General features: G+C 44.4%; 2 protein-coding genes across 5 annotated transcripts in view; both read right to left on the bottom strand.

Annotated features, from left to right (window-relative positions):
• Positions 1-10,532, bottom strand: ZDHHC23 (zDHHC palmitoyltransferase 23). The gene is made up of 5 exons (XM_080654248.1): positions 10,053-10,532; positions 9,507-9,770; positions 6,830-7,537; positions 4,968-5,135; positions 1-2,553 (listed from the first exon to the last, which is right to left on the bottom strand). Exons 2-5 carry the CDS (start codon positions 9,665-9,667, stop codon positions 2,286-2,288), a joined length of 1,305 nt encoding a protein of 434 aa, XP_080510374.1. The 5' UTR covers positions 9,668-9,770; positions 10,053-10,532; the 3' UTR covers positions 1-2,285.
• Positions 10,533-11,263: 731 nt separating this feature from the next.
• The window catches only part of GRAMD1C (GRAM domain containing 1C), a 90,418-nt gene continuing 87,063 nt past the window's right edge, over positions 11,264-14,618 (bottom strand). For 2 of the 4 annotated variants that reach the window (XM_080654349.1, XM_080654350.1), the window contains one exon: positions 11,271-13,023. In XM_080654349.1, the coding sequence (XP_080510475.1) occupies positions 12,943-13,023 (81 nt within the window). In that variant the 3' untranslated portion in view covers positions 11,271-12,942. Of the gene's footprint in view, positions 13,024-14,618 lie in introns of all 4 variants that reach the window. The other 2 variants (XM_080654348.1, XM_080654347.1) reach the window with 2 other exon arrangements.

Raw genomic sequence — 14,618 nt, 5'->3', positions numbered from 1 at the left:
CAGTCAGAGTTGGCTATCCATCTGGCATTCAAGAGACTACAACTAGAGATTTCTGACTACATGTGCTATCCATGACATTATTACTGTCTCTCTTATCACAAATATACACAGAAGGAATTAGTTGTATCAGATCTAATGATAATTCCAAATGAATACTTGACTAGGCTGGTTAGAATGCATCACTGTAGAAACCACAGCCTCTGCTAACACCCCCGGATTTGCTGTTTGGCTCATCCCAGGGGAATATGGAGCCTATCATTTGTTAACCATCTCTGTGAAGAGCAACAACAAGCTGTCTTAGGGACAACCTCGATCAATGGCAGGACCAGGGATGGTGCTAGCTGCAAAGGGTAGAGTGGCAGGAAGTTAGTCCTATTTCCCCTTAACATTTATAAACCTCTTATTACACAGCATGCACAAAAAGACTGAACAACCTGGAAATATCTTTCCTATATTAAGTCATAAATCAAGGTGAATTTAAGGACTAATGAATTACCTTTGAAAAAAAGAAAAAAACTTGACTTGGCTGGTGTGGCTCAGTAAGTGAGCATCGACCTATGAACCAGGAGTTCACTGTTCTATTCCCAGTCAGAGCACATACCCGGGTTTCGGACTATATATCCCCAGTAGAGTGCATGCAAGAGGCAACCGATTAATGATTTCCCCTCATCATTGATGTTTCTATCACTCTTTCTCTTTCCCTAACTCTCTGTGAAATCAATAAAAACATATTAAGGAAAAAAACTTGACTTGGGGTAGTGAACACACAATATATTATACATTTGAGATATTACAGAATTGTGTAACCTGAAACCTATATAATTTTATTAACCAGTGTCACCCCAATAAATTCAATTTAAAAATTACAGGTACAAAACCAAATATTTCAAGATGATTTCTTCCCCATCCTAAACTGCCTCATCTTAATTCTGTGGCAGAATAGACCCATTATACATAAATATTTAATCCTTCATACATTTTCAGTTTTGAGATATGATTAAAAAAATAACTTGATATTTTAGGAAGAACTAGGGAACAACAGTAATCCATTAATTAGTAGAAACCACATATACCCTGTTTTATCTCTCCTGGTGAGATACTTTTATCTAGGGAAAGGTGAACGAGAATGTACAAGTTAAGGGGGAAGATGTCAATCAACCCCTCAAAGAGAATCCATGCCAGAATAATGTGAATGCCGGAAGACGGATTATTGCAACATAGTGCTAGAGCTGACCGCATTCAAATCACTTACACAAACAAAAAAAATCAAGCCCTTAATATTAACTGGCCACCGTACCCAGGAAAGGTAAAGTGTTCGCTGTAGGAATGCCTGTTTTCCTCTTCCAGCCATCATCACAGTGTGGCTAGCACCTTACCACGTGAGACATGGAAAGAGGAAGAAACATTAATGCCTATTGGAGTTACTTAGAGTAAATTTAAACAACAAATACCTAAGAAATAAGATGCATCACCCAAACTCATGACCACTGTACATTACACCAGCAATAATTAGCTTCATAATTGCTATCAACTCTTCTTTTAAGACCAGGTAACTGTAAATCCATTCAGTCATCTGCTACCCTGAGTAGTCACTGTCTAATGCTTCCGAAAGAGAAACTCCCATAACTGTACAGCACAGTATTTGGGGATCATTTTTTCACTCTGAAATGCCTAAAAAGAGATTACTCTAATAATAATGGCTCCAATATTCTGAACTACAAACATTTCTTTCAGTCTGGGATTTTCCTAATAATACTTCAGACCTCTCTGGTGCTTTATTTTCCAGTGCTTTTCACATCTCATCCATCATGTGACTTCACAGCTGCTCTGGGGGGAAGCCAGGGCAGACGTCAGGACCCCACTTTACCAATGAACCTGAGATTCGGGGAAGTGACTCGAAGAAGGGTCATATGGCTATTAGGAATTAAAAGAAGGAGTAGAAACTATCCTAATCCAAGACTCTTCCTCCCACACTGAGGGACGGAATTGCTTCGATCAATTTGTGCATCAGCAATCCACATCCTTTTCAGCTTCTGGTGACTGAGTTAGTTAACAAGGCGCCTGGAAAGGAATGGCTCTACTTTTACTGCTTCGATATAAAAATCTCTTAAGCTGTGAAGTCAGAAAGATTCATTCCTCCAATCCAGTCTCAACCTGAGCGTGACCCTATAATGCCTTTAAAAACTAGGGATAAAAGCGAGCATCCCAAGTGCACACTGAAGTGTAGGATGGAGGGAAGCAGGGGGAGTCCCCCCGCCCCCCACCGTGAGCGCACAGAAGGCACGTCAGACTATGTCCTCGGCAGGGTGCTGGAACGGGGCAGTGCCCAGGGTGGAGAACTGGTGCCAGTTCCGCAGGAAGCCCCTGTTGTACTGGCCTGTGTCCACGATGAGCCCACAGAGGAGCCGGCGCCCCGTCTTCTGTCGAAGGGCCTGCTGCACTTCCCTCTCGGTCACGTTGTAGCTGATGTTTATCAGCTGTATCAGGAAGATGTAGCCCATGCCCGCAGTGATGATCGCAGAGTACCACACGCAGGTGAAGGTCAGCGCCGAGCTGGGAAGGGGAATGGGCGGGTCAGGGCTGCCGATTTTTCACATTCAGAAAGCTGTCCCCGTTCTAACCTTTTATACATGTAATACTTATTACCGAGGACTTTGGCACCTTCCCCAATCATCCCACTGGACAATAGTCTTCTATCCTCAAAATACCAATAACCTGCTTAAATTATGACCATTAATGAACATGTTCTGTTTTAGTTTTTAATGATTAGTGCCTCTTTTTCCGGTATTTTTTACTTAGAATAGCAACGACTGTTTTCTGCACTTTGTATCCCCACACAACCAACATAGTGCCTGGAATGACAGGATTCAAAATCTGTTTGTTGAATGAATAATTCCTAACTTGTTCTTAACTCAGGAGAAAACGAAGGCACCACAAGATGCCTATAAACACCCTCAAGGAAGCTGTGGGTGGGAAGTTCCTTAATTTCCATGCTTTTTCAGTCCGAGGCTGCTGAATACAAATACAGAGACAACGCCCAACGCAGAAGCCCTCCACATGTACGATGTGTAGGAGCACCAGCAAATTTCAAATTCTGCTTCCTGCAGCAAAACACAGGACAAGACAGCTCCTTTCAGCTCCTACAAGACTGTGAGGAGAGGCTACTGATCAATGTCTGCCAACTGATTATTTTCATTCAAACATTTGCAAATGAGTTGCATGGAAATAAATTCATTCAGAATCTAAGCCAAAAGGACCTGAGAGATGATTAAATCACCACAAAGATGAGAAAAACCGAGGCCCAACTGGAAGATATGAATGGCCGTCCAGAGCAGGGAGGACCAATGGCAGGGCTATTTTGTTTAAGTGGCCCACAGAAAGTCTACAGAACTCATGCTTTGTAACATACATGCTTTGTAACAGACATGCTCTGCTTTAGGACATTTGTCACAACCCACTAAGAATAGTAGTTACTGAAAAATTTCACAACCTACGAAGACTCAACATGGAAAAAAAAAAAAAGGAATTTATTATCCCTGAGGAGGAGGACCAATCTATTCTAATAAAGCCCATAAAGGTCTAGATCTGTAATGGCAATGGGGAGATCTGTCCACGGACTAATACAAACAAATACCTGCACAGAGACACTATGCAGATAAAGCAGGGATTGATTGTCCTGAAAACAAAGAACAGGCTAGAGGGGCGAGCCTGTGGCTTTCAGGGGAGGGAGTGGCTCGGGTCATCGCTGAAAAATCCCAGCTTCTTCCAAAGCATGGAAATCTTTACAACCTAGAAATGTGCCCAAACGAACAAAGCTGAAGGAAATTTTGACCTAGATACCACAGTAATCATGAGTGTAATTCAAAAAAAAAGTAGAACAGGAAAAACCAATAGAGGTTAAATAGAAAAGGAAGGTCATACAGATTGTAAACACTTCACAAAAGGGTCAGAAGCAGTAAATTAATACTGGACCAAAAAGCACCAGGAAATAGCAGTAAAGTGAGGAGTTAACTGATTATGACAAAACTAGAGGCCCGGTGCACGAAATTCATGCACGGGGGGGAGGGGTGTCCCTCAGCCCAGCCTGCACCCTCTCCAATCTGGGACCCCTCGAGGGATGTCCAACTGCCCATTTAGGCCCGATCCTACCAGGATCAGTTGGACATCCCTCTCACAATCCAGGACTGCTGGCTCCCAACTGCTCACCTACCTGCCTTCCTGATTGCCCCTAACTGCTTCTGCCTGCCAGCCTGATCAGCCCCTATCCACTCCCATGCCAGCCTGATTGATGCCTAACTGCTCCCCTGCCAGCCTGTTTTCCCCTAACTGCCCTCCCCTGCAGGCCTGGTCCCCCCTAACTGTCCTCTCCTGCAGGCCTGGTCACCCCCAACTGCTCTCCCCTGCAGGCCTGGGTCCCCCGCAACTGCCCTCCCCTACAGGCTTGATCGCCCCCAACTTCCCTCCCTTGCAGGCCTGGTTCCTCCCAACTGCCCTCCCTTGCTGGCTATCTTGTGGCGGTCGTCTTGTGTCCACATGGGGGCAGCCATCTTTGACCACGTGGAGGCAGCCATCTTGTGTGTTGGAGTGATGGTCAATTTGCATATTACTCTTTTATTAGATAGGATGGCCCACACACACCCTGGGGCTGCTAGTTTGTCTGTTCAAGTTTCACTGTCACTTGGTTGGGCATGTGAGTAGTCATCTGACCCTGGAAGTCCCTGACTGAGCTGGTTGGTCCTACTTCTGCAGTACCAGTTCCTTCCTTTTGAAGGGTCAATGATCCTTTCAACTTCACCCTAGAAAACTGCACCTATCTACTACACAATTTTGTTGGCAATTTCAGGGATACTCAAAAGCCCCATAACCTGTCCCTAACCTAGTAGCAAATCATAGCCCCTTACAGTGAATGGCAACACCCCTCCCCTCCCCTCCTCCAGGGCCTCTGTGCTGGGGTGTCCATATCTCACCTGTAATCTGCATAAACTCCAGGACAATAGAAGAGAGCTGTGAAGACACTTCTATCTCTACAAATGGTGTCCAAGGTCAGTGTGATCCCATACACCGAGGTGAGCAAGAAGATCGAAAGGGCAAGTATAAATGCTTGATGATTGCATTCTCCAACACAGCCATTTATCCTCAAGACAGCACAGGGGGGGGGGAAAGCAAACATGTTTTTAAAAGTTCTCTATATAACTCAGATAATAAACAAGAAAGTTTTAAAAACAGGAATAGTGTGAATTCCAGTTATTAAAAAGCTATCTTACTTTTCAATTTTAGAGAATTAAAAACTTATTCACTGAGAGATGCAGTCTTACAGTCTCTGCTCTTCACAAAGTGAAATCCTATCATTCGTGTAAGTACAAGACTAAGTAAAAAGCAGAACCTGGCTAATTAATCTTTCTAAATATTAGTAAGTGAAGTCTACCGAGCTATGAAGAGAGTTAATGCTATAATTACCATGATACGGAAAGGATGATAGCAAACTTAAAAAAGCTCAACCAGAAGTGTTACACAGGCCCGAGCCGGGTAGCTCCATAGGTTGGAGCATCGTCCCTGATGTGCCAAGGTTGCACATTCAATCCCGTCAGGGCACATACAAGAGTCAATCAATGTATGCATAAATAAGTGGAACAACAAATCAATGTTTCTCTCTCTCCCTTCTTCTCTCTAAAACAAAATCAAGAAGTGTTACACAGCATCAGAAATTATATGTTAAAAATATATTAGTAAAAAGATCTGATTGGTGTGGGATGGAGAACTACTCGATGATATGCAGACTACTTGTCAGATAAAAGAGAGTCCATGTCACAGCCATTTGTAGAACATGTAGGACAGAATGTACAGGGACACCAGGATGCCCCAGTAGGTAGAAATCTTCTTTTGGGCGAGACTGTCAGGCCTTCTGCAAACCAGAACTCGTAAATGGGCCAGAGAGAGAGAAATGACAAAGAGAAGTGGAAAATCTAAAATTGAAAGTACCTATTTACACCTAAAGACAACGCCCCAGAAAAGAGCTATCCCTATACTTGAAGTCCACCCAATGCCCTCTGGCCTTCCTGCACCTTACCCTCTGGGACATCCCCTTCTGAAGGAGGTGCACCGGGTAACCAGAATCCTAGTCCTAAAAAGCATAATTCATTGACCTAGAATACCTTAAAAGCAATAAAGATGCAAACATGCTACTTATGGCAGTCACATCTGGATTAATTACACCCCCTTTGGTTTAAGATTTACTCAGTAGAGCTGCAACGCTAACTTTTAAGAGCTGCCCTTTGCATCTTATCTTGTAGGCCTTATGTGTCCTCATTTGTCACTGGCCAGTGGGTAGGTACCCAAAAAGCCCATCTCCCACCAATAACCAAAGAGGGAGTTATCTGGCAAGACCTCACCTCAATGATGTAGACCAGTAGCATCAGAATGATTAAGGATGTATGATGAGAGGAGAAAAAAGTCACCTGAAAATATGGGAACACTTGCTTGAACTCTGTGTTCAAGAGAAAATAAGCCTACACTGATTTTGATAAATTCTTTTTTAAAAAATCATTCAACTGTAGATGCTTCTCTTTTAGAAAGAAGATAAATGAGGGGCAGCTCAAAAGAGAATGGCAAAAAAGAAAAAACACCTTCAGGAAATGACTGTGAAAGAACTAAATTTGTGAAACTAGGAAAAACTGATGACTAAGTGGGAACATCCTAACAGCCCACAAATATCTACAAGATGTAAAGCTGGGAAGGAGAGAGATTTTAGGATGATACAAAGGACGATCAAACACCACTAGAGTCTCACGTGAATTTACACTTTGCAAGCCTCCAACTTTTTCCCACATACCAGACACAATGGTGATCCATTCTCCTCACACAGATGCCACATATCCGGCAATGCCATGCCCGGGCAGGTCGCACGAGCTGGCACTGGGCACACCAGTCTTCCTTTGCCTTCACGGGGCTTCCAGCCAACAACCTGGAAGAGCCCTTCTGATCATCCCTCAGGGTGCGGTTGTTGAGGATGCCCGACACATCCGCGCCAGGGAACCCTTTGGTCTTCTGCCCTTTTCTGTTCAAGCACTCAGTTCGGTTGCTGCCCAGAGATGTGTCTTCGCTGGCTGGATTTCTGAGGTAGCCTGGGTTCTTCTTGGCTCTGTACAAGGCTAAGAGGATCAGAAATAGCCCGAAGGTAAGAAGAGCCAGCTGGGTGGGCCCCACACGCCCTTTGGGGACCACTTCCTGGAGGAACACATAGTACATGTAGCCCAGAGAGAACAGCCCGAGGCTCAGGAAGAACAGAGTGCGCTCTTTCCTTCGGTGAGTGAGGTAGTAGTACCACAGGGCCAGCACGGGCAGGGAGGTCAGAACCACCACCCCCAGGAGGAAATGCCAGGAGGCCACTCGGAGGAAGATGGGCAGGAGGATGAGAGGGGGGATGATGCTAATGTTAACTTTTTTGGCTCCGCGAAGCCAAGGAATTCGGAGGCGATCAGAGATTGTATCCATGATTCTTTCACAAGTCTCTGGCTGCACAGATTTACACGTAATCCATCTATTCAGAAAGAGCACAAAGAGAAGGCACTTCATATGGGTTTGTGGAATTAAAAACCAATGAACACTGTAGGTCAAGCAGCAGGATAAATGACAAAGGAGGCCAAAGGCCAAGTATTCTACTGCCTGACTACTACACATGCTATTTTCAAAATGGTGTATCATTTTTTAATATAAACCAGAATATAATGTTTAGATACTTAACAGTTAAGACGACTTCTCCCTGAAACTAATACATATAAATATGTACATTACATACACATACTGTCTAGACTTGGGTGGGTGTAGAGACATAAAAGTCTCAAATTCACAAGGTAGTTGTAAAGACAAGACAACATGGGAACTCAAAAATTATTAAGTAAGTGACAAAGCAGCAAAATCACCCAGTGAACTATGATGGCCAAACATCAAAAGGAGTGCTCAAAGGAGAGTGAACACTTCTGAGTGGAGTCATCAGAGGGGTCTTTGTGGAAAAGGTGGGATCTGTGCTCGACCTTGACGGCTGGCTAGCATTTGTACACAGGAGGAGGAAGGGTGGGAGGCTTTCCAGTGTCAGGCACACAATCTGTCCTGGGCCCGGGGAGTGAACCTGTTCAGCAGGGGGAGGAATCTGCATGGGGGAGAATGGAGATCAAACTAGTGTGAGTCAAATGACCCAAGCTTGGAGGACACAGGGTATATAGTTGACTTTTTTTGCATACTTAAGCTAGTAAGGCAAGGAACAGTTTAAGGAATGATCACACTGATTTTAGACAATGAATAAAAAGTAGGGCTAGAACTTGGAAGTGGGATAACTATATGGGAGGGAGTCATACAGAGCAGTGGGAGCCTATCTCCAGAGCAGGATATGGAGAGAGCAGAGAACTCAGGCACAGCCCAGTTCTCAAGGCTGGGAGGGAGAAGAGTTAGGTTAATAGAAGAGCTGCGATCTTCAATGATGGAGATTATGGAAGCAGTATTTCTCCATTCATTAGCACAAAGTGCTCCATTTTCTCATGGGTTTTTAGACTAAGTCTAAAGAAACTATAAGGACTGTAAAAAAGGTTATAGACACTGTCTAGTAAGAAGTATGAGGTATTCAGGTGTCAAGGTTGGTACTAGACCACAGTGGTCCCAAAGGATGCCTTTCATGCTAGATTAACGCACAAAGTTTTAAATCGGCAATCTGCCATTGCAATGACTTTTTAAGCAGAAGGAGTTATTATTAATAGGAAAAGCAAGTTTCCAACATTCTCATTCTTCCCACATTATGCTTTCCATATGGCAACAATGTTTAAATATATTACTTAGAAAAAGGAAAAAAAAGCCAAGTTATTAATGTTTGATACAAAATTCTTTCAGTGATGTTAAAAATTATTTTTCTGGGTAGTAATTTTCATCACTTGGATTAATGGTGAAAATAAAAGCCAAATACAATACAATGGAACAAAACAGTGCTGCCGCCCGTGTTGAAAATAGCCAGTGCAGGAGAGGGATGCGTTTCCTAGCTGGATCTCCTCCCCAATAACAAGGGGTGAGACCTGTTCCAACTGCAGGAAAATGATCTGTCCACCCTCAAGGCCCTTTGCTCCAGGTCCCACCTAGTCAGTCTCCAATCACTGAGATCACTGAGAACGTAGGAACTTTCTGGTACAGTGCTCCTTCTAAAATTACAGATTCTGCTGGGTTGCATTTTATTTTTTACACATTTAATTTGCCTTCTATCCCTTTAGCTGCCTGTCCTCTCCACCTTCTCCCTTTAAATGAAAAATAAGGTCTTAGTAAACTGAGCTGAACAGACAGTTGTGCACGACTGAGTAATTCATCTTTATAAAATCCTTACCCTTGACGTAGAAGACTACTCTCAATGTTAGATCCTTGGAAATAGAATCAGAGCCAATTCCAGTGTTCTGGGTGGCTAAGCTGAAAGTATACATTGCAGTTCTCAAAAGGGTCAATGGGGTCAGCGACGAGAAACACTCGGCTCTTACCTCTCACACCCTTCATCCAGATCTTGGCAATCACACAAAAAAGCGGCCACGTGGTTCTTTTCCCCATTTCGATCTATGTACTCGCAGCAGCACAGGGGCTCCAATTCAGGTTCTTCCGCTTTGCTTTTCTTCACTGACTTCAAACTGCCCTTCTGTGTCATGACTGCCACCTGTCACCATGAGCCCTCAGAAGGTACAGGAGGAAAGAACACAACTTACATCTTCTAAACACATTCACGCCCCTCTCTGATCAAACGCCAACGCCTGAGAAATCAAAAATGAGAAGACGGGGAGGAGGGTCCCATTTTCATCAGGCTTTTCTGACCCGGGTTGGCCAGACAGAAAGCACTAAGGACAGGCTTTGAGCCGCTTTCACCGCCCCATCCCATCCCGGGGCAGGCTACTGTGGACCCGCCGTTCCCATGGCGACAATCGACCACGCCGCCCCGGGACAGCCGGGACGCGGGTGGCTGGGCGCCCCTGCTGGTGCGGGCTGAGGAGGGCTGCGCGGTCCCCGCCCGAACCTGGGCGCCGAAGGAAACTCACCCTCGGGGCTGCGGGCAGAGACGCGGGGTGCATCCGCTGGGCCGGCGAACGCTCCCGGCTGCAGGGGCCGACGACCCGGCTCCAGGAAAGCCCACCAGCAGCTCGGGTAGCGCTCGGGTCGCCGCCCAGTCCCGCTCCTCCAGCCCCGCGCAGGGCTCGCCCCTCCGCCCCCACCAACGTGAGGACGTGGGCGGGCCCGAGCGCCGCCGCCTGAAGAATGACCTTGGAAGGAAGTTACCTGCGCTCCGGGGCGGAGGTGCGGCTGCAGCCCAGGAAGCCGAGGCGGAGGGAGAGGGTCGGCTCCTCCAGCGGCGCGGACGCGTGCCCGGTCTCAGCTCCGCAGGGCTCCCAGCGTGCTAGCTGGAGTCCCCGGACTCCGGTTCCGCTCGCCGCCGCCGCCCACCTGTGACCACAGCCCGTCGCGCCCGGGAATGCGCCCACTTCCCCACGCCGTCTCGCCGCCCCGCCGCCCCACGGCCGGCCGGGCTGGCGCGGCAAGTCCGCGCGCGCTTCCTGGTGTCCCGCCCCCGGCGCCGGGGATCCCCGCCCGCCCGTGCGCCGCCCACCGCCCCGCGGAGCCGGCAGCGAGGCCCCTCCCTCAGCCCGGAGGACGGGAGAACCCGAGTACCGGCTCCAGGGAGCGGTCCGCACGGCGGGGAGCCGGACTGGCCGCACCTCCGCCCCAGGCCACCGCGGAGACCCGGCCCGACCCCACCGTTGCCTGCGGGCGGCGCGTGGGCGGGGCAGACTCCTGAGCCCCGGCCCGGGGAGGGGCCGAGACGGAAATGGGGGAAACCCGAGAACCCCGAGGCTTCCAAAGTACGTGAAACCCGTGGGTCCGCGGGCGCTCATTCAGACGCCCGCAACAGGCGTTGGGGGAGCTCTCCGCCGCCTGAGGGGACCGAGGTACCGCTCCAAATTGGCTAGCCTTCCCTTAAAGGCCCTAACTGCCCGGATCTGGTAATTACCTAACTTGTTCTTTATTTTTTCTAGTGAGCAGTCTTCATTAGACCCGCAGGCCTATCTAGTGTTTTTGTTCCAACAGTATGCATATTGAAATGAAATTGATGTAAGGAGTCCTCTTTGGTTTTTACACAACGTTTTTTAAAGAGTGTAGGCCTATGCACATGTTTTCACAACAGCAGACTATACTTTTTGAGTTTTGTTTTGTGTTTGTTTTTTTTTGTTTTTTTCAAACAGAAAAGAAAAATGACAACTCAGATTCTGGGTTTTATTGATATTCAATTTATATAACACTCAAATACAATTGATTGAATTTTGCATACATACGTGCTTAGTCGTAATTTATAAAGCAACTTTGGTCATTTTCTTTGAGGTATGTATTGAAGTACAAGTTTTACAGAAACATCTCAAAAATATTCAGCTTGTCACTGATTATTTTTGTGAATTTAAGAGAACAAGGTTTCAAGTTTATAATCCAGTCACTCTTGCTCACAGCCAGACCCTTCATAAATCCTTATTTTAAAAAAAAAAACACAAACCCAGTAGGTACACTGGTTCCCTAAAGTAGCTGAGTTGGGATTCACTCAAGGAAACCCATTTTCCCTCTAATGGAGTCAATACTTTGATTCTCTACAGGCATCTCAAAGACGACTTTAGCAATCCCATGTGGCTGTGGTGACTCTGGGAGGAAAAAAGAAATTTAAAGGCAATAGTTGTTGAAACAGTACAAATATATACACATTATTCTGCACTATCTTGCTCTTGTTCTGGAGACATCACTTGTATTGAGACATATATGCCTAAAACCTTTTTATGAAAGAGCCAAAGCTTGTGTCTGACTTACAACTTAAGTCAGTATACTTGTATTGGGAGATAATGAACCCAGAGTTTTATTAAAGAGCTAAAGTTTGTGTCTTACAACTGACTAAAACAAGCCACTCACATGAAGGAATAAATGAAGCTATCCTTGGCTACTAAAAACGAATCCACAAATTAGACTGCTAAGCTAAAGCCAAGCTTAGTTCAAGTATTTATTTGATTACTAAATGCCCAGATTTTAACCTAATCTGGTTTTTAAAACTCAGAGCATGATTCTTCATTTTGAGTGTTGGTATCCTACATATTTCCTTTTCTGAAATTGACTTTTCCATTCACTTGATGTATGAAGAGGCAAGATAATCTCACCTCACTCTGATAGCTACTTGAAGAAGAAAACTTTCTTTCATGAAGATACAATATGACTGAAGAACTTTTCAGATAATTATCAATGTGCAGAATCAAAAAGTCTATTGAATTTGTGTGCTAAATAAATGAAGACATTGTAATATTTACAGTATGCAAATCTAGAAATGTATATGCCTGAAAACTGATCCTTCAAAATTCGTAATGGCTTAGAGCAGTGGTCGGCAAACTCATTGGTCAACAGAGCGGCAAACCGCGGCTCGTGAATGCGGCTCACGAGCCACAGTTTGCGGACCACTGGCTTAGAGGTTTCTTCTTATATTGATTGTCTTTAGCCTATTGAATGTATATCAACTGTGAAAGCAGCCAATTGGACACATACTGATTCTGTGCTAACAGATAAAGCATCAAACTTCAAACCTCCCTGTAAAAATGAGGTCAAAGTGTCCCATTTTCTTTTTGCATCACAGAAATTCAATTCCACAATGTAGTTCATGCTTCACTGGAGAAATTCACAGCTTAGAATAATGTATAAGAAGCAAACGGATAGATTCTTAAGGCCATCAGAGACTAATTATGAAATAAATGTTATTTAAAAGAATGTTCATATTAGAAGTACCAATAATGAAAAATGGAAATGTTCGTATGACAATGAAAATCCTTCATCCTCTGGTTTTCTCCTAGATGTTTTTTTTTTTTTTTTTTTTACTTCCAAGTATCTGTCCAATTTCAGTCTTTAAGATCACTAGCTCTCCACAGCCATGCCGGTCTTGTTTTTATTTAGTAGATCAAAGGTTCTCTGAAGCATAATGAGTGAGCTCTTCAACTGCAAACAAAATAATTTTCAAAATAAATTGTTTACATTTTTCTGGTCATTTTTATGCCCAAGTTCACATTTGCATTTGACATAATTTGTTCATACTGATGTCCAAATAAAAGACTGAATATGAAACACCTGATTCCTTAGGGTATCTATGTCAGTATGATTGCTACAGAGTTCTTCCCATTTGCTCTAGGATCGCACTTCTTCCTACACACTGTGTATTCTATCTCCCATTAGGTCTACAATCAAATTATCCAAAGGGACAGGCTGGCTTGTTTCCTTAAAAGGCTTCTGAAATTGCAGTGGTCTCACTATCTCCTAAACAACTCAGGTTTCACTTCCAGGCCTGTGCTTGCAATTGTTGTCCTCATCCATCCAAAACGGACCCATCCCCACTGTCTCCATGTTGTTTTCCCTAATCATCCTGCCTCTAAACTCCCAATGCATCACTACTTACTTTGACATTTAATTTTTTATAGTCTTTAACAATACACATGGACCTTTGATTTCTCTAATAAAATTGTAGGCAACTTGAAAGCAAGAATTAAGTCTTATTTTTCTTTATATTCATTCATTCAAATATTTATTGTTTATCTCTTACATGTACTGGGTATCAATGGTGAACCAAAGAGCCACTCTCGCCACTGTCTCTGCCTTCATGGAGCTTATAGATTAGTAAGCAATATAGAACTAAAACACATAATCACACACACAAAATATACTTACATATTGTATTAAGTTTTTTTACTTAAGCAACTAGAGAATGGTACTATCATTTTCTAAAATTGGGTCAATTAGAGGAGAAGTGGGTTTGGCTCAGGATGAAAACAGAATTCTGTTTTGGACATGATCAGTTTGGGATGCCTGTTATCATCCAGGTGAAGATGCCAAGTCAGCAAGTGACTGACTGAGCCTGGAGCTCGGAGGAGAGATCAGGTAAGAGATGGATTTGGGAGTCACTGGCACATGTGATATTCCAAGCCAGGGGAGTGATGTGATCGCCTAAAGGGGAAGCAGAGGAGAAGGGAAGAGAATCTAACACAGCCTGGAGCACTAGGCCAGAAAGAGGTCAGGTACAGATGAAGGTTTTACAGCAAAAAGGAGTTTCCCGTTATGCTAAATGAAAGAAGCCAGTCACGAAAGATTCCATTTATAGGTTCTTTTTGGGGTGATGCAAATGCTCTGGAATTAGTGGTGATGGTTGCATAACCTAGTGAATATATTAAAAAGCCTTTGAAAGGGTGAATTTTATAACATGAATTATTTCACAATAAAGCTGGAGGTTTTTAGATACATTTCAAGAAAAGAGTGGTCAGTTCTCAAAATGTTGACACTATAAATGGAAACTAAAAGAAAGGTACATTTATGCTAAAAGCTAGAGGTCACTAGGGATCTCAGCTCAAGCAATATTGGTGGAAGGTAGGGGAGAGGAAAACAAGGTGTGAGCTGAACAACAAGGAAGTGGGTTAAGTTACATGCATCCAGTTTTGCTCCCTTCTGAAACCCCACTGGAAAGAATATGTTTTCTTTTTAATTATTATTGATTTTGGAGAGAGGAAGGGAGCAATAGAGCGACAGACAGACAGACATTGATGTGA

This window comes from Plecotus auritus (genome assembly GCF_963455305.1).
Source record: "Plecotus auritus genome assembly, chromosome: 2".
NCBI lineage: Eukaryota > Metazoa > Chordata > Mammalia > Chiroptera > Vespertilionidae > Plecotus > Plecotus auritus.
This window is presented reverse-complemented; position numbering and strand designations above follow the sequence as displayed.

Excerpts from the sequence above, each read along its gene's own strand:
- ZDHHC23 (XM_080654248.1), bottom strand. The coding sequence starts at position 9,667 with ATGACACAGAAGGGCAGTTTGAAGTCAGTGAAGAAAAGCAAAGCGGAA. Across the intron at positions 7,538-9,506 it reads CTGGATGAAGGGTGTGAGAG|ATGGATTACGTGTAAATCTG; the intron begins GTAAGAGCCGAG and ends CTTTCTGAATAG. Across the intron at positions 2,554-4,967 it reads GGAGTTTATGCAGATTACAG|CTCGGCGCTGACCTTCACCT; the intron begins GTGAGATATGGA and ends TCCCCTTCCCAG.